Raw genomic sequence first — 24,017 nt, 5'->3', positions numbered from 1 at the left:
TATACTAGCCTATGGCTGATCTATTTATCATTCTGGATGCTCTTACCTCCCAGTAGTTTTTCATTCATTAAAATACTTTTAAAAAAAAATTAAAAAACGGAGAAAAAAGAAGCTTTTGCAAAAAAACGGTTAATTAATATAGAATTGCAGTCAATTATTGGTAATTATATTTCCTATTAACAAGGAGGTTGTTAGCCGTTACCCTTCCCATAACCTCCACTCTCCATTATCTCTCTCCCTCACTCTGTCTCTCTGACACACAACACACATACATAAAGCTTAACATATTGTTAAGGTTAATTTCTACTGACATTCAAAGCTAGTAGAGTGGTAGTTAAAAGACACAATCTTTCCTCAGGTAGTCATTCTTGTCTCTCTCTTTTAAGTTCGCTCACAACAACTTCAATTTTCCCTCCATATTTTCAACAAACAATATTCTTGGCAGATAGATTATCCAATTAATGGCGTTGAGCTACTACAATTCCAACTCCAACTCCAATTGGGACTCCTTTGCGCCGGCGGAATTAGGCGTTGCTGAGCAGCTCTTCAACCCCGACGACTTCTTGGTGGACCCCATCGACGCCTTCTGCAACTCTCTCCTCTCCGACGACTTACCTTTCGCCGACGATGGAATTCCCTTCGATTTCGATCATCTCAACTCCAACTACTTCCAACACCAATATACCAATCAGCCCTTTCCCCATTTCCCCAAACGCCAAAAGCTCTGCGATTCCCACCAATTCTACCAACATTACTCCATCCCGGAATTCGTGCTTCCTCCGCCGCCGCCGCCAGCGTTTCCGGCGGCGGGTTTCACCATGGGGAGCTGCGAGGGCGTGAGGGTCAAAGAGGAGAGCTTGTCCGCGCAGAGCGTCGCGGCGAGGCAGAGGCGGCGGAGGATCACGGCGAAGACGCAGGAGCTCGGGAAGCTGGTTCCCGGCGGCCAGAAGATGAACACGGCGGAGATGCTGCAGTCCGCCTACAAATACATCAAATTCTTGCAGGCCCAACTTGGACTACTTGAATTCCTCAAGGTACTACTCTCCCGTTCCCTATTAAGAGTCACACTTTTCCATTTCGGTCCGTCCCCAATTAAGAGTCACACTCCATTTTTAACATAAATAGTAAGTAAGTCAATATATAAGTCAATATAAAAAAATGGGTCTCACGTTCACTAACTTTTTCAACCTAACTTTTCTTTACATTTCTTAAAACTCGTATCCGGTCAAAGTGTGACTCTTAATCGGGACGGAGTGAGTATTTTAAATGGACAAAACTAATCATTTTTATTGAATTCCTAAGACTAACATGATCCATTCTTCTAGAAGGTCAACGAAGAAGAAGAAGCATCAGTTGAAGGTGAAGAAGAAGTGTTCCAGAATCTTCTAGAATCTCCGTTGATTCAAGAGAAGCTCTACTCCACTGAGCATTGCTTGATTCCACAGAAGCTGTTGGAAAAGCATCCAATCGACATTTGATGGAAAAGGGATCATTGATTTTAGCAAGCGGTTATGATTAACCGTTTTTCATTTCTAATTGTTTTAGATTAGGCTAATCTTGATTAATGCTGTTTTTGTTTTAAGGCAACATCTTCTTGCCTTCTGTTGATTAATTGCTTACAAATTAGGATGTTAGGCTAATTAGGCTCTTTACTTCAGGAAAAAATGCTGTAATTTTTTCTTACTGTAAATTCTCCTGATCCTAACCTTATTGATTGATAAACAATGTGCACTGATTTATTTTATTATTGAGTAATCCCAAATGCAATTGATTGTGCATTTACTACTAGAATTTAATGTGTTTGTTTAAATTCGTCATAAATAAATCTTAAAACCGCAATGAAAAGAATGCACCGTTTATAATCACTTGGCTCGCAATTTATTTAAGATTAATTTTATTTCAAGACGTAGGCTTTCCTAATAATTTATAATCATTCATCGGAATTAGCAAGTTTTCTTGATATTTTGGTTCTTCAAAAAATAACCGACATATTTGACATAGTCAAAGGAAATTAAGCAGTTAATTTTTTGAGTGATTGTAGGAGAGTCTGTTTTAATATTTCTTGGTGCATAATTAATTAATTTAACCAAATTTTTCCTCCACACGAACTAATTTATCTATTTACTTTATAATTTTTTAGTTCCAACCCGTCTCGATATTTTCATTTATCCACAAGTTGTACCTCTTTGCAATAATAGAGTATTTACAAACAAGTTGGCAAATAATAATAGTACTATAGTTTACTATAAAATTAACCCTCACTTGATATTACAGTTACAATTACGATACATTGAATAATGAAAAAAATAGTTCATTTGAGATATAATTTCACTTGGACACCACTAAAATTACCAACTCCATAGAAGTAAGGGAAGCCTGCAAAGCAAACATCAAGAATTTAGAAACCAATGGAAATGGCTGCAAAAGCTGAGAATGAATGAAGAATAAACCATTGCAATGATCAGTGATTACTTTCTCCATTCAGTGTTGATTGAAACTGCGAGCCAATCTTTAATCTTGCATCTCCTTCAACTGATGTCCGAGCCTCATCGTTGAACGACAGCTGCCTGTTTCAAACCCAACTGTAGCCTGGTTCTTTGGAGACCTGCTGCCTTCCCATTATATCTCTGACATCTTTAACATCATCCCATCTATCTAATGAGGAATACATATTGGCTAGGAGGGAATACGGAGCAGAGTTACCACTGTCCAAACGGAAAAGCTCGTCTGCAGCCCTTCTTGCCAAGTTCACATTGCCATGAACCCTGCAAGAGCTCAGCAATACCTCCCAAACAATGTGATCATCTTTGTATGGCATTTTTTCTATGATTTCTTCAACTTCACTGAACCGGCCAGCACGGCCCAAGGTGTCAACTATGCAAGTGTAGTGATCACTAAGCGGCTCCACATCATATTCTTGCTGCATTGATTTGAACACCTTCAAACCAGTATCTATTAATCCGGAATGACTGCAGGCGGTTAAGACAGCAACAAAAGTTATGTGATCAGGTTCAATACTAGCTTTGATCATGTCCCTAAATAGATCAACAGCTTCTTCTCCGCGCCCATTCTGAGCATAACCGTGTATCATCTCATTCCACGTGACTAAATCTTTACAAGCCATCATATCAAAGAACCGTCTGGCCCCATCCACGTTGCCACATTTGCTGTACATGTCAACCAGAGCAGTTCCGACATAAACATTATTTGAGTGTCCTTCTTTCACTATCAGACCGTGAATCTGCCTCCCTTGTGAGAGAGATGATAGAGACGAGCAACAATTCAGTGCGCTAGCATAAGAAAACTCAGTTGGCAGCATGCCTTCACGTAACATTCGCCTGAAAAAGTGAAAGCCCTCTGCATCCATTGAATTAAGGGATAAACCTGCCAACACTGAATTCCAACACACTATATCATAATTGGGAGCCATGTTGAAGACAGATTTTGCCACTTCTATTTTACTACATTTTGAGTAAACAGCAATCAGTCCACTTGTAACATACAAGTCCATCGAAAGCTCAGCTTTCCACAAGGCAGCATGAATCTGCTTCCCGCCCTCTAAAAGCCCCATGGAAGCACAAGAACTGAGAATTATAGCAAAAGTAGTTCGATCGGGCTTCACTTTTCTAAACTGCATCTCTCTAAAAAGCATCACCGCATCCCTGTGGTATTCGTTCTGGGAATAGCCCGACAAAATAGCATTCCATGAGGCCAAACTTGGCACCGACATAGCATTAAACATTCGAAACCCCGTTTCAACATCACCACTTCTCAAGCAGGCAGCAAGCATATTAACACATGTCACCTCATCAGGCTCAACCCCACAGCTCTGCATTCTCTCCATACACTCGATCGCCCTCTGCAAATCGTATCCCTTGGCATATCCTGCGATCATAACATTCCACGAAACAACACTGACTTGAGACATACTGTTGAACAACATCTCTGCACAGTCCATAAATCCAAGCTTTGCATACATGTTAAGCAAAGAGTTGTTCACGTGCAAATCTCCCAAGAAACCAACTTTAACAAGAAGCCCGTGTATCTGTGCACCATGCATCACATGCCTTTTCCCTTCGTTGCCATCATCATCTACACCAAATTCACATTTGGAACAAACACTTAACACACTTGAAAGAGACACACAATCCATGATCCTCTCTCGATGCATCAATCTAAACATATCAAACGCTTCATCCACGCGATCAGCTCCTACCAACCCCTCCATCATTGCAGTGAACGACACCTCATTATGCTCCGGCAAGTCCCCAAACACCATAACCGCATCTTCTATAGAAACACACTTCATATACATTCCCAACAAAGCATTCCCGACATACAAATTCGCGTTGAGTCCGAGCTTCGTAGAAAGTCCATGGCACTCCCTGCCACACTCCAATTTGCCCAAACCCCCACAAGCACTCAATACACTGGCCAACGTGAAGCGGGTGGGCACGAAATAATTCAACCTCATCGTGTAGTAACCCGCCAAGGCCTTATCCTCAAGACCATTTCTTGACAGCATACTAATAATCAAGTTCCAAGAAACTGCGTTCCTCTCCGGCATTTGATCAAACACTTCAAACGCATTACCGACATCATTTAATTTGCAGTAAGAATCTAAAATAGCGTGGTAGGAGAATATGTTTCTGTGAGGCATTTGGTCGAACAGGCGGCGGCTGGCCTGGGTGTGGCCGCATTTTGAGTATAGCTCAATCAGTCGATTCACCAGAAAAGTATTAGAAAATTGGTAGGTGCGAAAAATCTGAGCTTGGATGGTTTTTCCTGCCTTGTAAGCTTTATTATCTATGCAATTTTGCAGCAAATTCGCTAACGAAACTGAGGCATTTCTGCTTTGCATTTCTAACAAATTGGCGGAATTCCATTTAATCATCATTTTTAAATTGAAAAAATGGATTGGGCCGTAAAATAAGCCCAATATTGTCCATACAATTTTCTAATGGTACAACAGAATGATGCCATAAAAAAGGATGTACCATCACTTACTGCACAGAACCCTAATTCCCCAAATCTCCCCATCATCGTCACCGCACAAATCAATTTTGCCGAGAGCTGGAATTAGTAAGCTGAACTGTATCCAGATGGACGGCGGTGGAGTGGACTCCGACGGACGCGCATTCACTAGCGCGGAGGAGATGTGGCGGGAAGCGGTGGGGGACGGCGACCCCCTCAAGAAATCGCAGTGGTATTCGGAAGGCGTCGGCTACTGGCAGGTCAGTGAGCTGTGCTTGAGATAGAAGAAAAATGGAAGGCTACTTGTGCAATTATTTTGTTTAGTTGATGAAAAATGTGAGCTTTGTTTGATTTATTTGGAAGAGAAGGGTGTGGAGGCGACGGTGGATGGAGTGCTGGGAGGGTACGGACATGTGAATAAACCTGATATAGAATGTAGTGAGGCATTTTTGAACTCGATTTTGGCGGAACGATTTCCTGATGCTGCCAAAGGAAGACGTCTTGTTACTCTTGGTATTATTTCCTACTCTTCCAAGAATAGTAGCATAGAGTGAAAAAAGCTTGAATTTTTATGAATGCGTTGCAAAGTTGTTAGTAGTTAGTTACAGAAACGGCTATTGATCCATCCACGTAAATTGGTAAATTAGTTTGAATTATGTGTTATAATGGAAGCAGCTAAAAATTCTATGATTTGTATTCCCAAAGATTTTGTTGTGAGGATTGCTTGAGTTTGTTGGAGGTTTGATTTTTTATTTTGTACCTGCAGATTGTGGCTCTGGGATTGGCAGGGTCACCAAGAATCTTCTTATTAGATATTTTAATGAGGTGATCTTTCCACTCTTACTTGCATCTTCTCTTCTGCTCGCCACTTTGTGCCTTTCTCAGTTGTAGTTGCATATAACACATACTGAAGGCTAAAATCTTTGATGTCTTGACATTGTTGTGAAAATGCTATGTTTCAATCCAGGTTGACCTTCTAGAGCCTGTTTCTCATTTTCTAGATACTGCTCGGGAAAATTTGGCTCCAGAAAACTTGATGGTCACAGATGATCATAAGGCTGTGAACTTCTTCTGTGTTCCTCTTCAGGCAAGATATAATTTGCCTTTAGTTTCTCATATCGTTTAGTTAGTCTTCAGTTTAGAAATGCATGATTTATATGGAGATAAAACATATAATCCGGTGGAAAATGGTAATGCCATGGTTGTGAAACTTATTAGCTTATTGTGATTAGTGATACATATTGTATAATTATCGGGAACTCTAATACTCTCTCTATGCATTTTTTGGTATCCTTTATATAGTTTTGGATGCCCTTGTTTTACTTTATGATGTGAACTTTTCTCGGTTGATAGCCCATATCAATACAACCTTGTTTCTTTTTCTTAACATGAAAATAGTACATTCTTTGTTTGCTGAGCTTTTTCCACGTCTTATTTTAGGAATTTACTCCTGAGGCAGAAAGGTACGACATTATATGGATCCAATGGTGTATTGGGCATCTTTCAGATGATGACCTTGTGTCATTCTTTGACAGAGCTAAGGTAAATAGACTAATTGTTCCCCTCTCATTAAACAATATTAATTGGTCTTCCTAGTGCTAAACTATTTCTGTCGTAATTGAGTGTAAGTAATCATCTCATCTGTCCGTTTCAAAAGGTCTCTCACGATCATTTATACTGGCAATGACCATTTAGATTTACCCTTTCCTAATTTTTCTTGAATCTTTTAGGCTAAGTAGCTTTGTCGTTTAACCTAGTGTGCTTACATATACGAGCATGCGTCTTAATATCTTCAAAGCTTGAAATTTAACTCCAGCCAGAATTGGAATAATTATTCCATATTATGCAGATTATCTTATCCGAGAATACAAGTTTATGTCTAAAACATGATTAGTTATAAAATAATTTCATGTATCTGTAGCCTATTATTTGAACTTCGTTTATCATTATCTGATGTTTTATCAATGGAATGTACAGGGTGGTCTTAAACAGGGCGGCCTATTTATTTTGAAGGAGAACATTGCAAGGAGTGGTAAGGATTCAATCTATCAATATTCCTGCTTTCCGGATACACGCTTATAATCTTAACATATGAAACAGCTAGTTTCATCGCCATTTCTACAGTGAATCTGATGCCAATTCTCGTTCTGTAGGCTTTGTGTTAGATAACCAAGACAAGAGCATTACAAGATCCGACTCGTACTTCAAGCAGCTCTTTAAAAAATGTGGTCTAAACATTCTCAGAATGAAGGTACATCTGAATTCTAGTCTAGCATCTATGCAATATTTTCCGAATTCACAAACAGGAATTCATTGGAGTTTCGTTCGTACATTTGCTATCAGGATCAAAAGGGATTCCCCGGTGAATTATTTGCTGTAAAGATGTATGCATTAACGACTGATCTGCCGAAGCAAACTAATGATTCGAAATCAAAGAAACATGTCAACAGACCTGGCATCATTAGATAAGAGTGAAGGAATGAGGAAGATGATAATCCATTGCTCAACAAGATATTTTCTATGTAAAACCCCATTAATTTTGTGTGCGCTTTTCACTCACGCTATTATTCTGTTTTGAAGAAGCTCGAAGGAGAATGGGAAATCTTTGTTCATAATTTACTGCCTAGGTTGAAAGAATTAAGTTTTTAAAACCGAATATGTGTTTGTAAAAGGCAAAGTTTGCATTAATCACCTTGCTTAGGTAAAGGCTGATTCTTACCATAAATATAAAATATACTTATATTCATACTTATCAAAAATATATTCTTATATTTTGAATTAAGATCTAAATTGAACTTTTTTATTTTGCAGAACTTATGCTTAAGCAAACTGCTGCTTCAGATTTCTTAACAAACTCTCCTACAATTATCACTATTCAAAATTAAGTTCTTAACAGACTCTCCTACAATTACTCTCCAAACTTAAGTGATTCTGCAAATTTTTTAGTTAAAGATTATTAAGAAGTGGAAATGCCCTTGTTTAATATTACTCCATATGCAAAACCCAAATCCCAGAATAAATGTTCATAAATAGCACATTCCTTCTCATTGCAGTGTTAATGTTTTGCTTACGAAGAACTTAAACAAAACAGTAAATTTAAGAATGAAACAATGGAAACTCTTTTCACATGAGAATATGTGCAGAAGACACAAGAAAAGGGAGTGGACAACAAACTCTCCTACTAGTGATTCAACTAAAAAAGATTCCGGATAACAACAGCTCGAACATCATTATAGACTTAATGGGAGTTTCTTCTCGAAGAGTTTCTCTAAGCTCGTGAGTAGTGTTTTTTCTTCAGCTGACAATTGGTCCTGCTCATCAATGGATAGGATAGCAGTGAGTGAGGATTACCTCTTGATGGAAATCTAGTAGAGAGTAATATCAGTCAGATGTACAAACCAAGTAGTATTCTCGGAGTGCCTCAGCTGATTTTCTAGAGATCTTGCTTACAAGCTCGTCCTCCGTCTTAAAATGTCTCCCAAACATTCTCTCTTGCTTTTCAGGGATGCTACCAATTATCTGCAACAATAATAATCATCTAATCTAAGTACAAATAACATCCAAAGATTTTATCAACTTCAATATCTTATACCTTAATGGACACCTCTTGACCTTTCTTAGCACAATCAAGAGGCTTGTGATTATATTCAATAGACGCTACCCGACCAATTTCCACAAATTCTCTTTTGGGGAAACATATAGGTGTTCCAATCTGTATCATGGAAGAATGCACAAACATGAACACATTATAAGAGAACTGGTTAAGTATAAGCATTTAACACATATCAAACTGCCACAACTTCTCTAGAGCCAAATACTGTGTATTAATTTACCTTATAGTGCCGTCAACGACATGAACCCCTAAGGAAAATGGATAGGTCTTGCTGATAACACAGTCCCGCGCGATCTTGAGGACACAAGGGAAAACTGCTTCCTTCGCAGCTTCCCTCATCTTTTCCTCCTTAAGTTTGTCTATGTAAGCCTTGAATTGATCGAAAAGGTGATATATAATGTTGGCACTGAAAATTTTTACGCCATGTTCCTCAGCATGTTCCCGAGCCTCTGTTGTTACTTTAACATCAAAAGCTAGTATAGTCCCATATTCCTTTTTCTTATCACGCATGGCAATCACCTTCTTCACATCCTTCATGTGTACTGGACCAATACTTATAGCACCGACGGGTATGTTAACTGCCGGAGTCTCCAAAAAGTCCAGCAATGCTTCTAAAGAAAGGGGGACAAGTATTAGCCAATGCAACAGAAGAAACAAATCAATCACATCACAGTTACCTGTGCAGCAATCTTAATACACTGAGCAGCCTTGATTTCTTTGTGCTGCAAATACTTTCCCTGTAAAGAAATAAAGGGAATGTTAAATTCAATCTGTAATGGGAATACTTGCATGCAAAAAAAGGTAGCTTAGTACCAATAGAGTATGAAGTTTCACCTTGACTGGGTGGGGCGTTAGCAACGCTCTAATTGAGGTTTCAATTGCTCCCTGCACCGAAAAAGCCAGTAGAATGCTTGAGAGTAACTTCTCCAAAAAATTGAAATGAAACAGGGAATGCATACCTGCATGCTACCAACAACTATTTTATCTCCTTCATGAAGCACACCATTTACTAGTACCACATCAATGGTGGTCCCATGTCCTTCAACCACCTTAACATCCAAAACAGTACACTGTGGCAAAGTTTGAGGGTAAATGATGAGAATTCCCATTGGAGTATCATTCTCATTCTAAAGCAGTAGTAGTATGTAAGGGAACACACCTGCACTTTCTCTCTATATGTAAGCCTTTTAACCATTGTCTTTTGAGCCCATTTGACCAGCAGTAACAATAGATCTGGGATGCCCTCGCCACTGTTTGACAATCACCAACAAGCCAAAAATTATAGCCTCGTGCGAGAGAAATCAATAAACAGTAAACCAGATAGAAAAACCTTGTGGCACTTGTTGGTACGATGTTATACGTTTCCCCCATTTCTTTGTTCTTATAATACAACTCAGCATTAACACCCTGCTCCTTAAACTCATAGATAATCTGTAGCAGAAAACTGCATTAGACAAGAACGAAACTGGTGCTGGGACAGTGAGACTTATACAAGATAAGATAAGAGATAAATATGACCTGATCTAGCCTCATGTTAAATTCACTCTTGACATCTTCTGATTGTTTCTTGATTGCCTTTCCTATTGGTGCATTAGGGCAAGTCTTCCACCCATAAAGTCTGTCCACCTATGAAATTACACAATGAAAATAAACAGCGGAACAGCATAGGTACGAAGACAAGCTGACTCACTTGGTTCAAGGCAATTACAAAGTCTGTATTTCCCCTTTTCAAAAGATTGAGTGACTCAATTGTCTGTGGTTGCAACCCATGCATCATATCAACAACCAAAACGGCAAGATCACATAACGCTGATCCTCTAGAGCGCAATTTGTTGAAGCATTCGTGCCCAGGGGTATCGATCACTAACAAACCTGGGACACTGAGCTTTGCATCGGCTTTCAGCTCCTTTGTTCTCTCACGTATACTCTCAGCAAGGAAATAGGTTGCTCCAATTTTCTGTGTAATCCCACCTGCCTCACTTTCTTGGATGTGTGTACCTCTAATACAATCCAGCAACTTTGTTTTTCCAGCATTGACATGGCCCATGATACAACATATAGGAGACCGAAGGCATTGTCCATTTTCAACATCAGCAGCTTCTGCCACAGACTTCTTTTGAACATCCACATTCTCCAATTTTGGTGAAGTTGCTTTCTCATCCAAGCAAACTGATTCAGGTTCTGAATCAACTTGTTCATCATCAAATCCACTTTTTCCTGGCAATTTCAAGTCAGCTTCATCCCAACTTTTGGCATCCCACTCTTCTTCTTTTTCACCATCAGCTCCATTGTCTTCAATTTCAACTTGTATATTCAGAGACTCCACTTCCTTAGCATTCTCTGCTTCAACAGAAGCCAGCTCCGACACAACGCCTTGTTGGGTCTCTTTTGCATTTGTGGCCTCATCATTTTCTTGTATGGCTGCTCCATTAGGTTGGTTTTGAGGCTTGGGTTTTTTCTTGCGGTACAGAGGTCTCTTGGCAGGTGTGGGTAGATCGAATTTTGCATTAGCTAGTATTTGCTTTCTCATTGCCTCCAATCTCTTAGCCTCTTCTTTCTGCTTCCCCGTAAGGACCTTTCCCTGCTGTTTTTTCTTGAGGAGCTTCTCCTTCTTCAAGCGTTTTTTCTCTTCAGCTAATCTTTCCAGTTCTTCTTGTTTAAGCCTTTCCTCTTCTTCTTTCCTCAACTTGTCTTCTTCTTCGCGTTTTTTCCTCTCTTCTGCCTCCTTTAGTTTAGCAAGTCTCTCCTGTATCTCCCTGACATGCTTCGAGACTTTCTTACCAATCACTTTACTATTCACCTCATTTTTGGCTTCTTCTTCCTTGTTCTTTTTCTTCTTCTTCTTCTTCGTCAATGTTACAGTCTCAACCTCTTCAGCCCCCTCTTGTTCGGCAGGTTGGTTCTGTAACTTCTCCTCCGGAGGAGCTGCAGTAGAATCTTGAACATGTTTATAAACAGGAGGTCCAGCACCAAGGTCTTGTTCTTCTTCTTCTTGAAGAACTTTCCCCATCGGATTGTTTTCCCCAGTTTGATACGACGTGTATCCACGGGGGCAATGCAAAGAGGATCAGTCACCAATTCTAAATGCGCAGCGGTCTAACCAAAACCTATTTTCAACATCAACGTTCAGCTTCACCGCCCAAAAACAGATTCATAATAATCAGATAAAAACAAATTTCACAAACAATCATGAATCAATCACTCTAAGCCATGTCATCTATTTTAAACTATTTTACTGGAGTAGTATTTTTCATAATACACTTAGCCATAATTCAGCCATGTCATCTATTTGAAATGTGTACACCACAATGTTGCATGCATGGGCTGTGTGCGTCTAGACCATTAGAAGCATGCATGCAACGTATCAGCTACATGAGTGTATGCGTTGACACTTATGTGGATTATGCATTTTTAATAAGCTGTGGAGATCAATAAAGAGCACGTGTTTCATCCGAATGTGCATGAGTGAGGTGGCAGATGAGCTGGCAGAGAAGGCGTGTGATGCATGGGCAAACAGGGTATAAAAGGGGACCACGCCACCTTCATTTTGTGTGTGTTGTGTGATTGTTCATGTGTTTTAGATCGTGGATCTGAAGCATTGTATCGCGTTTATTGCTTTCTCGTTGTTGCTTTGTTATCATTCCTATTTTCGTAATACAATTCCTCATTGATTGCGTCATTGCTTTGATTTCGCTGCATAATCTGAGTAATTGTTGTGGCTGGTGAGTTCGGTTCATAATTGGGAAATCACGAGCGAAGTTCGTATCACACAACAACATATTACAAATAGTAGGTGAATGAGAAGGAAGAAGAACATGCTGTTGAACATGAAATTTAAGAAATTGATATTTAAGGATAAAGTAGAGAGATATGAAAGTATGCTAACAAAGTTGAAATTATGGCCAATCTTTGATACTTGTGTACATTTTTCGTGTAATCATCTCAAACAACATAACTAACAATAGTAATTTCCCTCTTATGAATTATGATCACCAAAAAATTGGCACCAAACAAGAAATTGAAGCATAGCCAATCGAGAAAATGTAAAAACAATGCAACACGACAAATTAAAAAAAATGTGAAACGTAGCAATGTAATTCACTGAATCAAAAGAAATTTTATAAAATCAACAATGCCAAAAAAATGGCTAACAAATTCAAAACCACCTGAATTCCAGCGCCGGCGACTCCCGCTCTTCTTTCTTCTTCCTCTTCTTCTTAAGGCTGGCGCCGTAGCTCTCCCAAAAGAGCAGGAGGGGGATGTGGTGGCCGCGGTGGCGGCGGCGGCGGTGGTGAGAGTTTTCCTTGTTAATTGGCTTCAAGAAGAGATTGACATGTGTTAATATATTTATAGTACTTAAAGGAAATAATATAAGGTAAATATTCTTTCTGAAGAAGTAATGTATAAGGTAAATTGAAAAAATTACTTATAACAAAAATAATTACCATATTTATCTTTTATGTAGAAAAGAGGTAAATATATCTTTTTAAAATTTATAAAAATATTATCATACTTTCTCAAATACATTTCTCATTGTTGAAGGAGCTTTTATAGAGAATAGATTTCATATCATAGTCGCATTCATATTCGTACTCCCTGAAAACATTGGTTTCAAGACATAGTATATTAATTATTAAATGGAGATATTTTTGCTATTTTTTTTTAACTTTGTTGCTTTGGAGGGTGTTTTGTTTAATGACTCTATCTCTACTCATATTCGCAACTCATAACTTACATATGTACGATAGTAAACATTCAATAAAAGAATCCGAACGATATTTTAAGCATGCAAAGTTTTACACATTCTCGATTTCTATCTATGAAAAAAAAACAGATTATACCAACGGGTGGCAGTGCAGAGCTGTGGTGATCATGAGGTCACATGTTCAAACCCCGTCATCCGCTTGGAGACTTTCGGCCTTAATCCGCAAACCCGGTCGAGCAGGATTAGTCGGATTCGTTCGATATACTTGTGGTTAAAAAAAAAAAAAAAAAAAAAAAAAAACAGACAACAAAAGCATTATTGAAAAGAATCCACTTGAAAAAGCAAAATATTAATTTTGGTCAAATAACTTTTAAAATCGGTAGTGAAAACTATAGATTTGAATATAATTTTTCAAGTTTACCATGGGTCTAGTTTTGGCTAAATTGTATTCTATGTAACATCCAAAATATTCTATGTGAATGAGACTGTCAATAAATTTTACTTCATACTAATACACTTAGCACATAATTCAGCCATGTCATATTTGAAATGTGTACACCACAACAACATATTACAAATACTACTCAGGTAGCCATAATATTTCATTACACAAAAGAAAGAAATGAGAAGGAATAAGAACATATAAAAATGACACAAGTATTCTAAAATTTGCAAAAGTTTTTTCGATAATACTATTTGAATATTATTAGGACTTAGTTCATGAACTTTTAGTTCTAATACTACTATTTCACATTAGGGCTTGTAAATATTAGAGAGACAAAATCGAGGGACTAAAATTTCAATTTCGTATGTCGTAATGACACTCACTGATCATTGAAATGATTTATTCTTCATTCATTTTCAGCTTCTGCAGCCATTTTACACTGGTTTCTAAATTCTTGATGTAAGATCATAATAGATTTTACTTCTATGGAGTTGGTAATTTTAGTGGTGTCTAAGTAAAATTTTGGTAGTTGTAAAGCTAAAACTCATAGTATAAAATTATTATACAACTTGCTAAAATTATGGTATTGTACTATAAGTGAGGGTTAATTTTACTAAAATTATTATTTGCAAACTCGCTAGTAAATAATGGAGTATTTCAAAAAGATGCAACTTGGTGGATACATTACTTAGCTAGACTTTAGTCTAACTCTTCCGATTTACATATGCAAGTTGATAAATCTAATATCAATACATTATGGAAATAAAAATAAAATTGTTTTCTAGATATTTTAGGAGATCTTCTTTGTATTAGAGATATTATTTAAGAAAATATATAGATTTTTATAAATCTAGATATTTAGAAAATAAAAGAATTAAGTAGAGAATTCTAGGATGAGTTAGGAATGTCTATAAATATGGAGAGTTGTACCATTTTATAGAAATTGAGAAGTTTGAGAAATAAAGAGTTTCTTAGTTTGCCGTCTTCCAAGGACCTATGCTCAATAAGAGCAGTGTCGATAATTAGAGTATCAAGTTGAAAGCAAAAATGGCATTGGCTCTCCAAAAGTTAGACGCATATAAGATCCTTTAATACTTAAAAATATTAGACCAAGAACTAGTACATGAATAACGTATTGGCATTGGCTCTCCAAAAGTTAGACGCAAATAAAATCCTTCAATACTTAAAATATAAGACCAAGAACTAGCACATGAATAACTTATTCCTCAACTTAAGAGTTTATGCCCTTTCAGTTCACTTCAAACCATTCGAAATCGTTCGAAGTACCACATTCATTTAATATAAACTCTTCAATACAAGAACATAATGAAAGCAGACCAGCAAAAGCTCAGGTGCAACCGAATAGCATTTGTCCTCGTAGTAATAGATGAAGATGATGTTATCACACGCACATATTAAGGACAGTACCTTCGAAAATGATCTACTATTGTCTTAATTTTTAATTTTTTAAACAATTTATTCAATTTTAATTTGACACGTGTAGTACTAAGTATATTTCATTCTAAATTTTTCAGTGGGAGAGGTATTTGAGAAGGTATTAGAAAAGGTATTTTTGCCTAGAGAGGTAAAATCTTATAAATACCATATTTGTCTTCTTTTTATGAAAAACCATTCTCTAAGAGGGATGGTATTTGAGAAGGTATTACATTTTAGGTTTTTAATGCATTTTGTATTACTATTATTTTATTTTTAAAAAATAATTTACCTTCCTATATACCTTTTTCCTTTGAAATGTATTTTGGAAGGGTATATTTCACTTTATAAAAAAGTGATATACCTATTTCATTTAGCTCTCTTTATTAGAGATGCTCTAAAAGATACAACTCGGTGGATACATAATACTCCCTCCGTCCCGGATAATTCGGGTCATTTTGATCGGGCACGGATTTTAAGAATTGTAATGAAAAGTGGGTTGAAAAAATTAGTGGAATGTGAGTCCTACCTTTATATACTAGTTTTATAATAAAATGTGAATAGAAATGAGTTAATGGAATATGAAATCAACTACCAAAAATGGTAAAAGTGAAATGAGACAAATCATATGAGACGGACTGAAATGGAAAACTGAGACGAATTAGCCGGGACGAAGGGAGTACTACATTACTTAGCTTAGAGATGCTCTAAAAGATACAACTCGGTGGATACATTACTTAGCTAGACTTAGTCTAACTCTTCCGTTTTACATGGAAGTACGGACATGCTATTGTTAAATCTAATATAAATACATCGTGGAAATTAAAAATAAAATTGTTCCTGAAATAAATTGATGGAATTAATTAACCACCCAGAAATATTGAAACAGATTCCCCTACAATCACTCCAAAAATAAACCGCCTAAATTCCTTTTACTATGCCAAATAACCGTCTGCTATTATTAACAAAAATAAGTAACAAAGAAAAAATATCAAATTTCCGATGAATAATTAGAATTTATTAGAAAATCCTACATATTAGACATAAATAAATCTACAAAAAATCGTGAACTGAGTGATAATAAACGGTGCATTCCTTATAATTCATTGCGGTTTTAAGATTTTATTTATGACGAATTTAAACAAACACACTAAATACTAAATGCACAATCAATTGCATTTGGGATTACTCAATAATCAAATAACTCAATCTCATTGTTTATCAATCAATAAGGTTAGGATCAGGAGAGCTCACATACAAAGAAAAAAATTACAACATTTTTTTTCCTGAAGTAAAGAGCCTAATTAGCCTAACATCCTAATTTGTAAGCAATTAATCAACAGAAGGCAAGAAGATGTTGCCTTAAAACAAAAACAGCATTAATCAAGATTAGCCTAATCTAAAACAATTAGAAATGAAAAACGGTTAATCATAACCGCTTGCTAAAATCAATGATCCCTTTTCCATCAAATGTCGATTGGATGCTTTTCCAACAGCTTCTGTGGAATCAAGCAATGCTCAGTGGAGTAGAGCTTCTCTTGAATCAACGGAGATTCTAGAAGATTCTGGAACACTTCTTCTTCACCTTCAACTGATGCTTCTTCTTCTTCGTTGACCTTCTAGAAGAATGGATCATGTTAGTCTTAATTAGGAATTAAACAAAACTGATTAGTTTTGTCCATTTAAAATAGTACCTTGAGGAATTCAAGTAGTCCAACTTGGGCCTGCAAGAATTTGATGTATTTGTAGGCGGATTGAAGCATCTCCGCCGTGTTCATCTTCTGGCCGCCGGGGACCAGCTTCCCGAGCTCCTGCGTCTTCGCCGTGATCCTCCTCCGCCTCTGCCTCGCCGCGACGCTCTGCGCGGACAAGCTCTCCTCTTTCACCCTCACGCCCTCGCAGCTCCCCATGGTGAAGCCCGCCGCCGGAAATGCTGGCAACGGCGGCGGCGGCGGCGGAGGAAGCACAAATTCCGGGATGGAGTAATGTTGGTAGAATGGTTGAGAATCGCAGAGCTTTTGGCGTTTGGGGAAATGGGGAAAGGGCTCATTGGTATATTCTTGGAAGTAGTTGTTGGAGTTGAGATGATCGAAATCGAAGGGAATTCCATCATCGGCGAAAGGTAAGTCGTCGGAGAGGAGAGAGTTGCAGAAGGCGTCGATGGGGTCCACCAAGAAGTCGTCGGGGTTGAAGAGCTGCTCAGCAATGCCTAATTCCGCCGGCGCAAAGGAGTCCCAGTTGGAGTTGGAGTTGGAATTGTAGTAGCTCAACGCCATTAATTGGATAAACTATCTGCCAAGAATATTGTTTGTTGAAAATATGGAGGGAAAATTGAAGCTGTTGTGAGTTAAAAGAGAGAGACAACAATGACTACCTGAGGAAAGATTGTGTCTTTTAACTACCACTCCACTAGCTTTGAATGTCAGTAGAAATTAACCTTAACAAAGCTTATTTTTAGCTCTGTGTGTCAGCGTGTGTCAGAGAGACAAAGAGGGAGATAATGGGGAGTGGAGGTTATGGGATGGGATTTTATAACGGTTAATAACTACTCTCCTAATTATTAGGAAAAATTAGGGTTATCAAATGCTCAATTCTCTTTTGATTAACCGTTATTTTGCATCTCTATTTTTCTTTTCTATTGACATTTGATTGTTTTAATTAATTGGTAATTAGCCACCAAGAATATTGTAACAGAGTTTCCTACAATTACTCTCTCCAAAACCAACTGCTGAAGTTAATTTGACTATGTCAAATAACCGTCTCATGCAAAAGTTGAAGAATGCTTTGTGCAAATTTTTCGATTGCAATTAGAAAAGTTGTAGAATATGTCTTGAAATAATATGGAACAATTCGTGAGCCGAGTGATTAATAGTATAATAGATAAACGGCGCATCTTTTTTCATTATTGCGGGTTTAAGATTTTATTTATGATGAATTAATTTAAGCAAACACACTAAGTAAATGCACAATCAATAGCATTTGGAACTAATTAATCAATAATTAAATAAATAAATGCTCATTGCATATCAATCAATGTTAGGATAATAGGATCAGGTAACTTACACTAGGATATAAAAAACAATATTTTCTCCTGAAGTAAAGATCCTAATTTGTAAGGACGGAAGAGGTTGCCTTGAAACAAAAACAACATCAATAAGATTAGCCTAAACTAAAACAATTAGAAATGAAACGGTTAATTATAACCGCTTGCTTGCAAAAATCAATGATCCATTTTTTAGTAAATGTGGATTGGGTTTGAGTATTTGATGTTCCACAGCATTTTCAGTTCTTGAATCAATGGAGATTGTATAAGATTCTTCTTCTTCTTCACCTTGAAATCATGCTTCTTCGTTGACCTTCTAGGAGATTAGATCATGTTATCAAAGATTCATACAAGGAATGTTCATCACAATCTAGCTAGGATTTCATAAAAATGATTAGTTCTTTCATGTTGTCTGTTTTCATTAGCTCTCTTACTAAAACTAACTCATTCTAAAACAAGTTTTTTATTCATAAATTACTAAACAAATTGCAAGTATTTTCTTTTCAATATTAGGGACGTGGGAGTGGAGGTTATTGGATGGGAATTTATAACGGTTATCCAGCCTCCTAATTATTTGGATGATATTAATGGGTATTGGGGTTATTAAATTTAATTAGGAGCTATTGTTTTTATTAACTTAATAATAGCATATACACACATGATATTAATGGGTATTGGGGTTACTTCCACATCAAGCTTATCCTCTTTTCTTTTTTCTTTTAAATTTTATTTTAGTGTTGTTTTGTATGTGCAAGATGAAAGTCTAACTTTTTTTTAAATCTAGATTAACCTAATAATATCATATACACACATGAAGCAGAATGCGTGTCAAAATGAAAAACTACAGTAAAGGAATGGGTTAGAGCAATAATTAAAACTTTTAAAGGGTTTTTGTAAGTACTTTATTTATAATGAATGAGTGTATAATTCCTTTGATGTTTTAAACACTAAAATAGTAGAAAAAACAAGATTGACATTTATTTACTACACATTTTAGTTACATTTACTACGATTATATATGTATGTCTTGTCAATGGAATTGAGCTCGTTTTTTCAAACAGAAGACAGGTATCGAGCTTTATTTACGAACAATAAACACATAAAATAAAGATTCAATGAGTTGTAACACATAGTGTAATTAATAACACAACAAAAAAAATCAAGTATTTGAGTAGTGAATCACTCTTCTCCACCAAAGAAAGACAAAGATGGTGTGATACATTATTTCATCCTAGAATCTAGAACCGGACATGTTCACACTTGTTCATATCACCAAGGAATCTCTTTACCATCCCATGCAAAAAACTTACCATTATCAGATGCTTTCACACTGTTAATGATGGCCAGCAATTTTTGGACAGAAAACTCTTTGGTGAAAAGCTTGCCTTCTGCAACATTCCTCTGAAATGGTCTTGATAGATCTGTATCTACTGTTCCTGGATGCAACAGTATGCATATAATTGGATCTTTTTTGCGCGCAAATTCGACTGACACAGTCCTAGTCACTGCACAAATTCACGAAGAAGGATTTTGTGAAGTTTAAAAACCACTAGTGTCATTTCAAGATTCTAAAACCAACATGTGAGCAACTTTTTCTTACACTGATTGAGTCCAGATTTAGAAGCTCGGTATGAATGCCACCCTCCTAGGCGGTTGTCTCCGATTGAACCCACTCTGGCGCTTATACTGGCGACAACTGCACCGTCTCGTTCAGTTCCAGTGCCGCCTCCAGCCTTGAGCAGAGGCCACATATGCTGTTCATGACTATCGTGAGCACAGTTGTGTTTTTGCCCGGAAACTCGTTAACTATTATGTGTGTAACTGATCATACCTTGACGACCAAGATAGGGCCAACGGCATTGACCTCATAAGCGAGAAGTAAGGAAGCTCTCTCCACCTTGTTCAACGTGGTCTCTGTACTGAAACATAACATAAAAACAGCTACTCAATACAGTGAAAACTCACAATGATTATCTCAAATTTAAACATCATCAGAATCTACTTTTATCTGCCTAAACCCAAACACAAACGAGACGACATCTCTACCTGGCTGCATAACATTTGGCACTGTTAAAATTCCAGATGCATTTACGAGGAGGTTCAGATAACCGTACTTATCTCTCACAGACTTAGCTGTTTCCTGGAAATCCATGTATGGTATAAGGATATCTGATGACACATTTCATTCTATTTGACATATTGAGTGCAAAAATTTAAACAGCAGAACTTAAAATTGCTACAAAGAACATTATAAGGCGATCATGGGGTTGATACCTCGATTGTGCTATCGATTGTGAGATCCAGCTGATGAATATCCAAGCGATCAGCAAACTTATTCTTCAAATCATGAAGCTCCGTCGCCTTACTGGGGTTCCGGCATGTTGCCACAACATGCCCTTTGTTGCTTTTCTCTAACAATTGTTTAACCTAAAGCAACACCAAATAAAGTTCAATCTAAAACTAATCAAGACAATTAAATAAGCACTAATAATTCATCCACACCTAAATCAGAAACAGAGTATCTGATTTCCTAATCATCAATCTTCACCCACACCTAAATCAGAAACCAATCAATTTAGGCATATTCACCAGAGCTTATACCATTATCAATCAAACTAAAGCAATGTCACTATCAAAACCTAGATCACATCATAAGCAGAAGCTGAAATCATATGAAACAGAGAAAAACACCACTCCACGAAATCAAATTAGGCTGTCAAAACAAAAATCTCATGTTTAATTAAAAAAATCTACATCTACATTACATCACATGGCGAAAAAAAAGTAGTGAGAACTCACGAATTCAAGGCCGATGCCTCTGGACGCACCTTGAACCATCGAAACACCGCCGTCCCATTGATTAACCACAGAGGAAAACGCGCGGCCGCCGGGAAACGGATTCAGGCGTCGCCTCCCCATTAAAACCCATTGGCCGACTAAATTCAGCTTCATTATCGTATTTGATTTGATTGGAAAATGAGTTCCAATAGCGGCCATTTGCTTCCTTATCTACACCAACTGTACATAGATAGGGAGAATTGAGCTTTCAATTTAGTGCGCGTAAATGCGATTCATGATGAAAGTGGAGAGAACCGGAATGTTTGCTAATGGAGAGGATGCCCGGCCACAGTTGAAACGACGTCGCCGAATTAACTGCCATCAACATCCGGGTGGTTACAAAATCGCCACGTCGAATTAGTGGATCAGTAATCGTGTAACTTAGTGCGCGATTTTAACTAAAATTTAAACATGTTGATGTAATGCATGATATTATAAGTGCGCTTTTTGGTTTTTACTAAAGTAATCGCCATAATCACATTATTTTTTTCCCTAAGGTAATTTTATGACTTGACTTGAACATAATCTGGAAAATAAAGATACTATAAGTGCGCTTTCCTGGATATTATAGTCAATTAGTGTTAATTAGGAGGCTTTTATATATTTACTCTCTTCATCCCAATTATACAAATTGATTGAAATTTTTATACTACTAATTAAGAGAATTATTTAAAAAGAAAATTATACAATATACTTTGTAATATGCTAATATTTATTTTCTGTGATTTAATGCCAAAAGAGTTAATAAAGAAACAAGAGAATTATCAAAACAAAAATTGTAAAAAAAATTGGGACTCGTGAGGAGTATAGTACTATATCAGTAAATGAGATTAATTTTATACTCCCCCGTCCCTTAAAATTTGGCACCATTTAATCCGACACAGATTTTAAAAAATGTAATAGAAAGTGGTCGGGTTGAAAAATTAGTGGCATATGGATTCTACTTTTTTATATTAGTTTTAAATTAAAATGTGAGTGAGAATGAGTTAGTGGAATATAGGGTCCACTATCAAAAATGATAAAAATGAAAGGTGATAAATTTTTAGGAACAGACGAAAAAGAAAATAAGTGACAAAAATATGTTTATATGTTTGGGATATATACTTAAAAATAAAATCAAGTATATAGCTTTTCTTTTTTGTTAGGGCATCTCCAACCATTTACACCAAACTCAAACCCATTTTTGAGTTTGGGTCACACCAAAATTTTACTCCAATCATTTATTCCAAACTCAAATTCAAAAGAATATTCCATATTTATATTCTTTTTATACCTTTTCAATTATACCTACTTATTTACTCAAATTACATATTAGTCCCACAATATTTTATAAATAATTTATGCAAATTAAATATATTTATGTATTAAATATACTTTTCATTTAAAAAAAATTACACTACTTCTAAAATTTAATACACTAATAACAAGATTTTTTTAGCAATAATCATTCCTAATTAGTAAATTTATTAGTTATTATTTGTAAAAATAACATACTAATTTATTATAATATGGTTAGTTCCTATTTAATTATTTTTTAATGGAAAAATATGTATGTAAATTCCATGAAATAATTGTGTGTAAACAGATCCCTGTTATGCAAATCACGCGGCTGATAGTTTGATTCAACTATCAAGTACTGGTACACAAATTGGCCGGCTGATTCAACATTTCAACTACTTAAATATAATAATAAGGACTCTTATACAATATTTAAAACTTTTTTGCAGTAGATATTCAATTTTGGTGTTTACTTTAAATTTGGTGTTGTTTGATTAAAAAATTCAAAAATGGGTTTGGGTATGGAGTATGGTTAGAGCATATTTTTACACCAAAATGAGATTTGGTGTATGGTTGGAGGTGGTCTTAGGAGGCTACTATTGGATTAGTTTATTCACTTAACACATAGAATTTCATGTGTTGATTGGTGTTGTTTATTGCTTTGAATAATTCATTGGTCTAATTAAATGTAAAATACTCCCTCCATTCTATAATAATGGAAACAATTCTTTTCGGCACAGAGATTAAGAAAAATTACGTTATGTGAGTTAAGTAAAGAGAGAGTAAAGTGGAAAATGAAAAAGGTAGAGAGATGTAGAGATAATAAAGTAAGAGAGAGTAAAGTACGTGGGGAAAAATGTGTTGACTTTTACTAAAGATAACTCTATTACTATGGAATGAAATGAGTAAAATGAAAGAACTAATGTACCTAATAGTATAAAAATGTGTTGACTTTTACCAAGTTAGGTGTGACACAAATTTTAATTTATTTTATGAGTAGAAACTAAAATGAAACTTATTTTGTTATAGTATTTAATTTATGTTAGTTAATATAAATAGAAGTGAGGTGAATTTTTATATATATATATGATTGCGATAAAATATAAAGAAAATGGCGAAACACTTAATAAATATAAATATTTAATGACTACGTGTGTGGTCAATCACAGGTTCAAACAAGAATTACTGATGCCAAAATGAGGAAAAAAATGTACTCTCATGAGAAAACAAAAGATGGATTCTATAAGCAATGACTGAGATATGTGGGACTAAGCTTAACTATTAAATAATGTTTAGTTGTTTAATCATCGATTAGTCACTAATAACACCCAGATAAGCGTGACCTGTTCGAATCTTCTATTCACAATACTTAATTATTTTTTTGGTTTTTGTATCTTCTATGCCACGGAAAGTTCGTGTTAATAATTTAGTTTTTTATTTATATTTTATTTTAGTTTAATTAAATTCTTTATTTTCATAAAATTGCAATGATGAAGATGCAAAGTACAAAAAATATTGTATGCAATTATTATTGAAATTCGTAAATTTTACATGTAATATTCCATTTTTCACTTTTCAGTCAATCTCCATAAAAAAAATATGATATTTAATTATATATATAGTCCTATGTTGTGAAATTGATTAGCAAACTTGGTTAGGCGGAGGATAACGTTAAATTTGGGGTAAG

At 36.1% G+C, this 24,017-nt stretch overlaps 5 protein-coding genes and 1 pseudogene across 5 annotated transcripts; 2 read left to right on the top strand and 4 right to left on the bottom strand.

The window, feature by feature from the left end:
• The first annotated feature begins 302 nt into the window (after positions 1–302).
• LOC125206902 (transcription factor bHLH52-like) lies at positions 303–1,663 on the top strand. The gene is made up of 2 exons (XM_089059983.1): positions 303–1,034; positions 1,326–1,663. Exons 1-2 carry the CDS (start codon positions 462–464, stop codon positions 1,476–1,478), a joined length of 726 nt encoding a protein of 241 aa, XP_088916109.1. The 5' UTR covers positions 303–461; the 3' UTR covers positions 1,479–1,663.
• Positions 1,664–2,239: 576 nt separating this feature from the next.
• On the bottom strand, positions 2,240–4,897 carry LOC125203391 (Pentatricopeptide repeat (PPR) superfamily protein). The gene is made up of 2 exons (XM_048101724.2): positions 2,473–4,897; positions 2,240–2,376 (listed from the first exon to the last, which is right to left on the bottom strand). Exon 1 carries the CDS (start codon positions 4,895–4,897, stop codon positions 2,573–2,575), a length of 2,325 nt encoding a protein of 774 aa, XP_047957681.2. The 3' UTR covers positions 2,240–2,376; positions 2,473–2,572.
• A 94-nt stretch (positions 4,898–4,991) lies between these two features.
• LOC125203392 (alpha amino-terminal protein methyltransferase) lies at positions 4,992–7,589 on the top strand. The gene is made up of 8 exons (XM_048101725.2): positions 4,992–5,234; positions 5,343–5,487; positions 5,741–5,799; positions 5,942–6,061; positions 6,415–6,516; positions 6,952–7,006; positions 7,128–7,225; positions 7,318–7,589. The coding sequence occupies exons 1-8, from the start codon at positions 4,992–4,994 to the stop codon at positions 7,441–7,443; spliced, it is 948 nt and encodes a 315-aa protein (XP_047957682.2). The 3' UTR covers positions 7,444–7,589.
• Positions 7,590–8,204: 615 nt separating this feature from the next.
• Positions 8,205–11,666, bottom strand: LOC125206901 (uncharacterized; annotated as a pseudogene).
• A 4,832-nt stretch (positions 11,667–16,498) lies between these two features.
• Positions 16,499–17,447, bottom strand: LOC125206900 (transcription factor bHLH53-like). Its single transcript, XM_089060002.1, has 2 exons — positions 16,866–17,447; positions 16,499–16,790 (listed from the first exon to the last, which is right to left on the bottom strand). Exons 1-2 carry the CDS (start codon positions 17,445–17,447, stop codon positions 16,638–16,640), a joined length of 735 nt encoding a protein of 244 aa, XP_088916128.1. The 3' UTR covers positions 16,499–16,637.
• Positions 17,448–19,330: 1,883 nt separating this feature from the next.
• On the bottom strand, positions 19,331–21,299 carry LOC125207655 (NAD(P)-binding Rossmann-fold superfamily protein). Its single transcript, XM_048107089.2, has 6 exons — positions 21,014–21,299; positions 20,489–20,641; positions 20,261–20,354; positions 20,046–20,128; positions 19,815–19,968; positions 19,331–19,719 (listed from the first exon to the last, which is right to left on the bottom strand). Exons 1-6 carry the CDS (start codon positions 21,209–21,211, stop codon positions 19,484–19,486), a joined length of 918 nt encoding a protein of 305 aa, XP_047963046.1. The 5' UTR covers positions 21,212–21,299; the 3' UTR covers positions 19,331–19,483.
• Positions 21,300–24,017: the final 2,718 nt, after the last annotated feature.

Source organism: Salvia hispanica, chromosome 6 (assembly GCF_029641045.1).
Source record: "Salvia hispanica isolate PSC_SH4W2 chromosome 6, Shi_PSC_v1, whole genome shotgun sequence".
In the NCBI taxonomy this organism is placed as follows: Eukaryota; Viridiplantae; Streptophyta; class Magnoliopsida; order Lamiales; family Lamiaceae; genus Salvia; species Salvia hispanica.
This window is presented reverse-complemented; position numbering and strand designations above follow the sequence as displayed.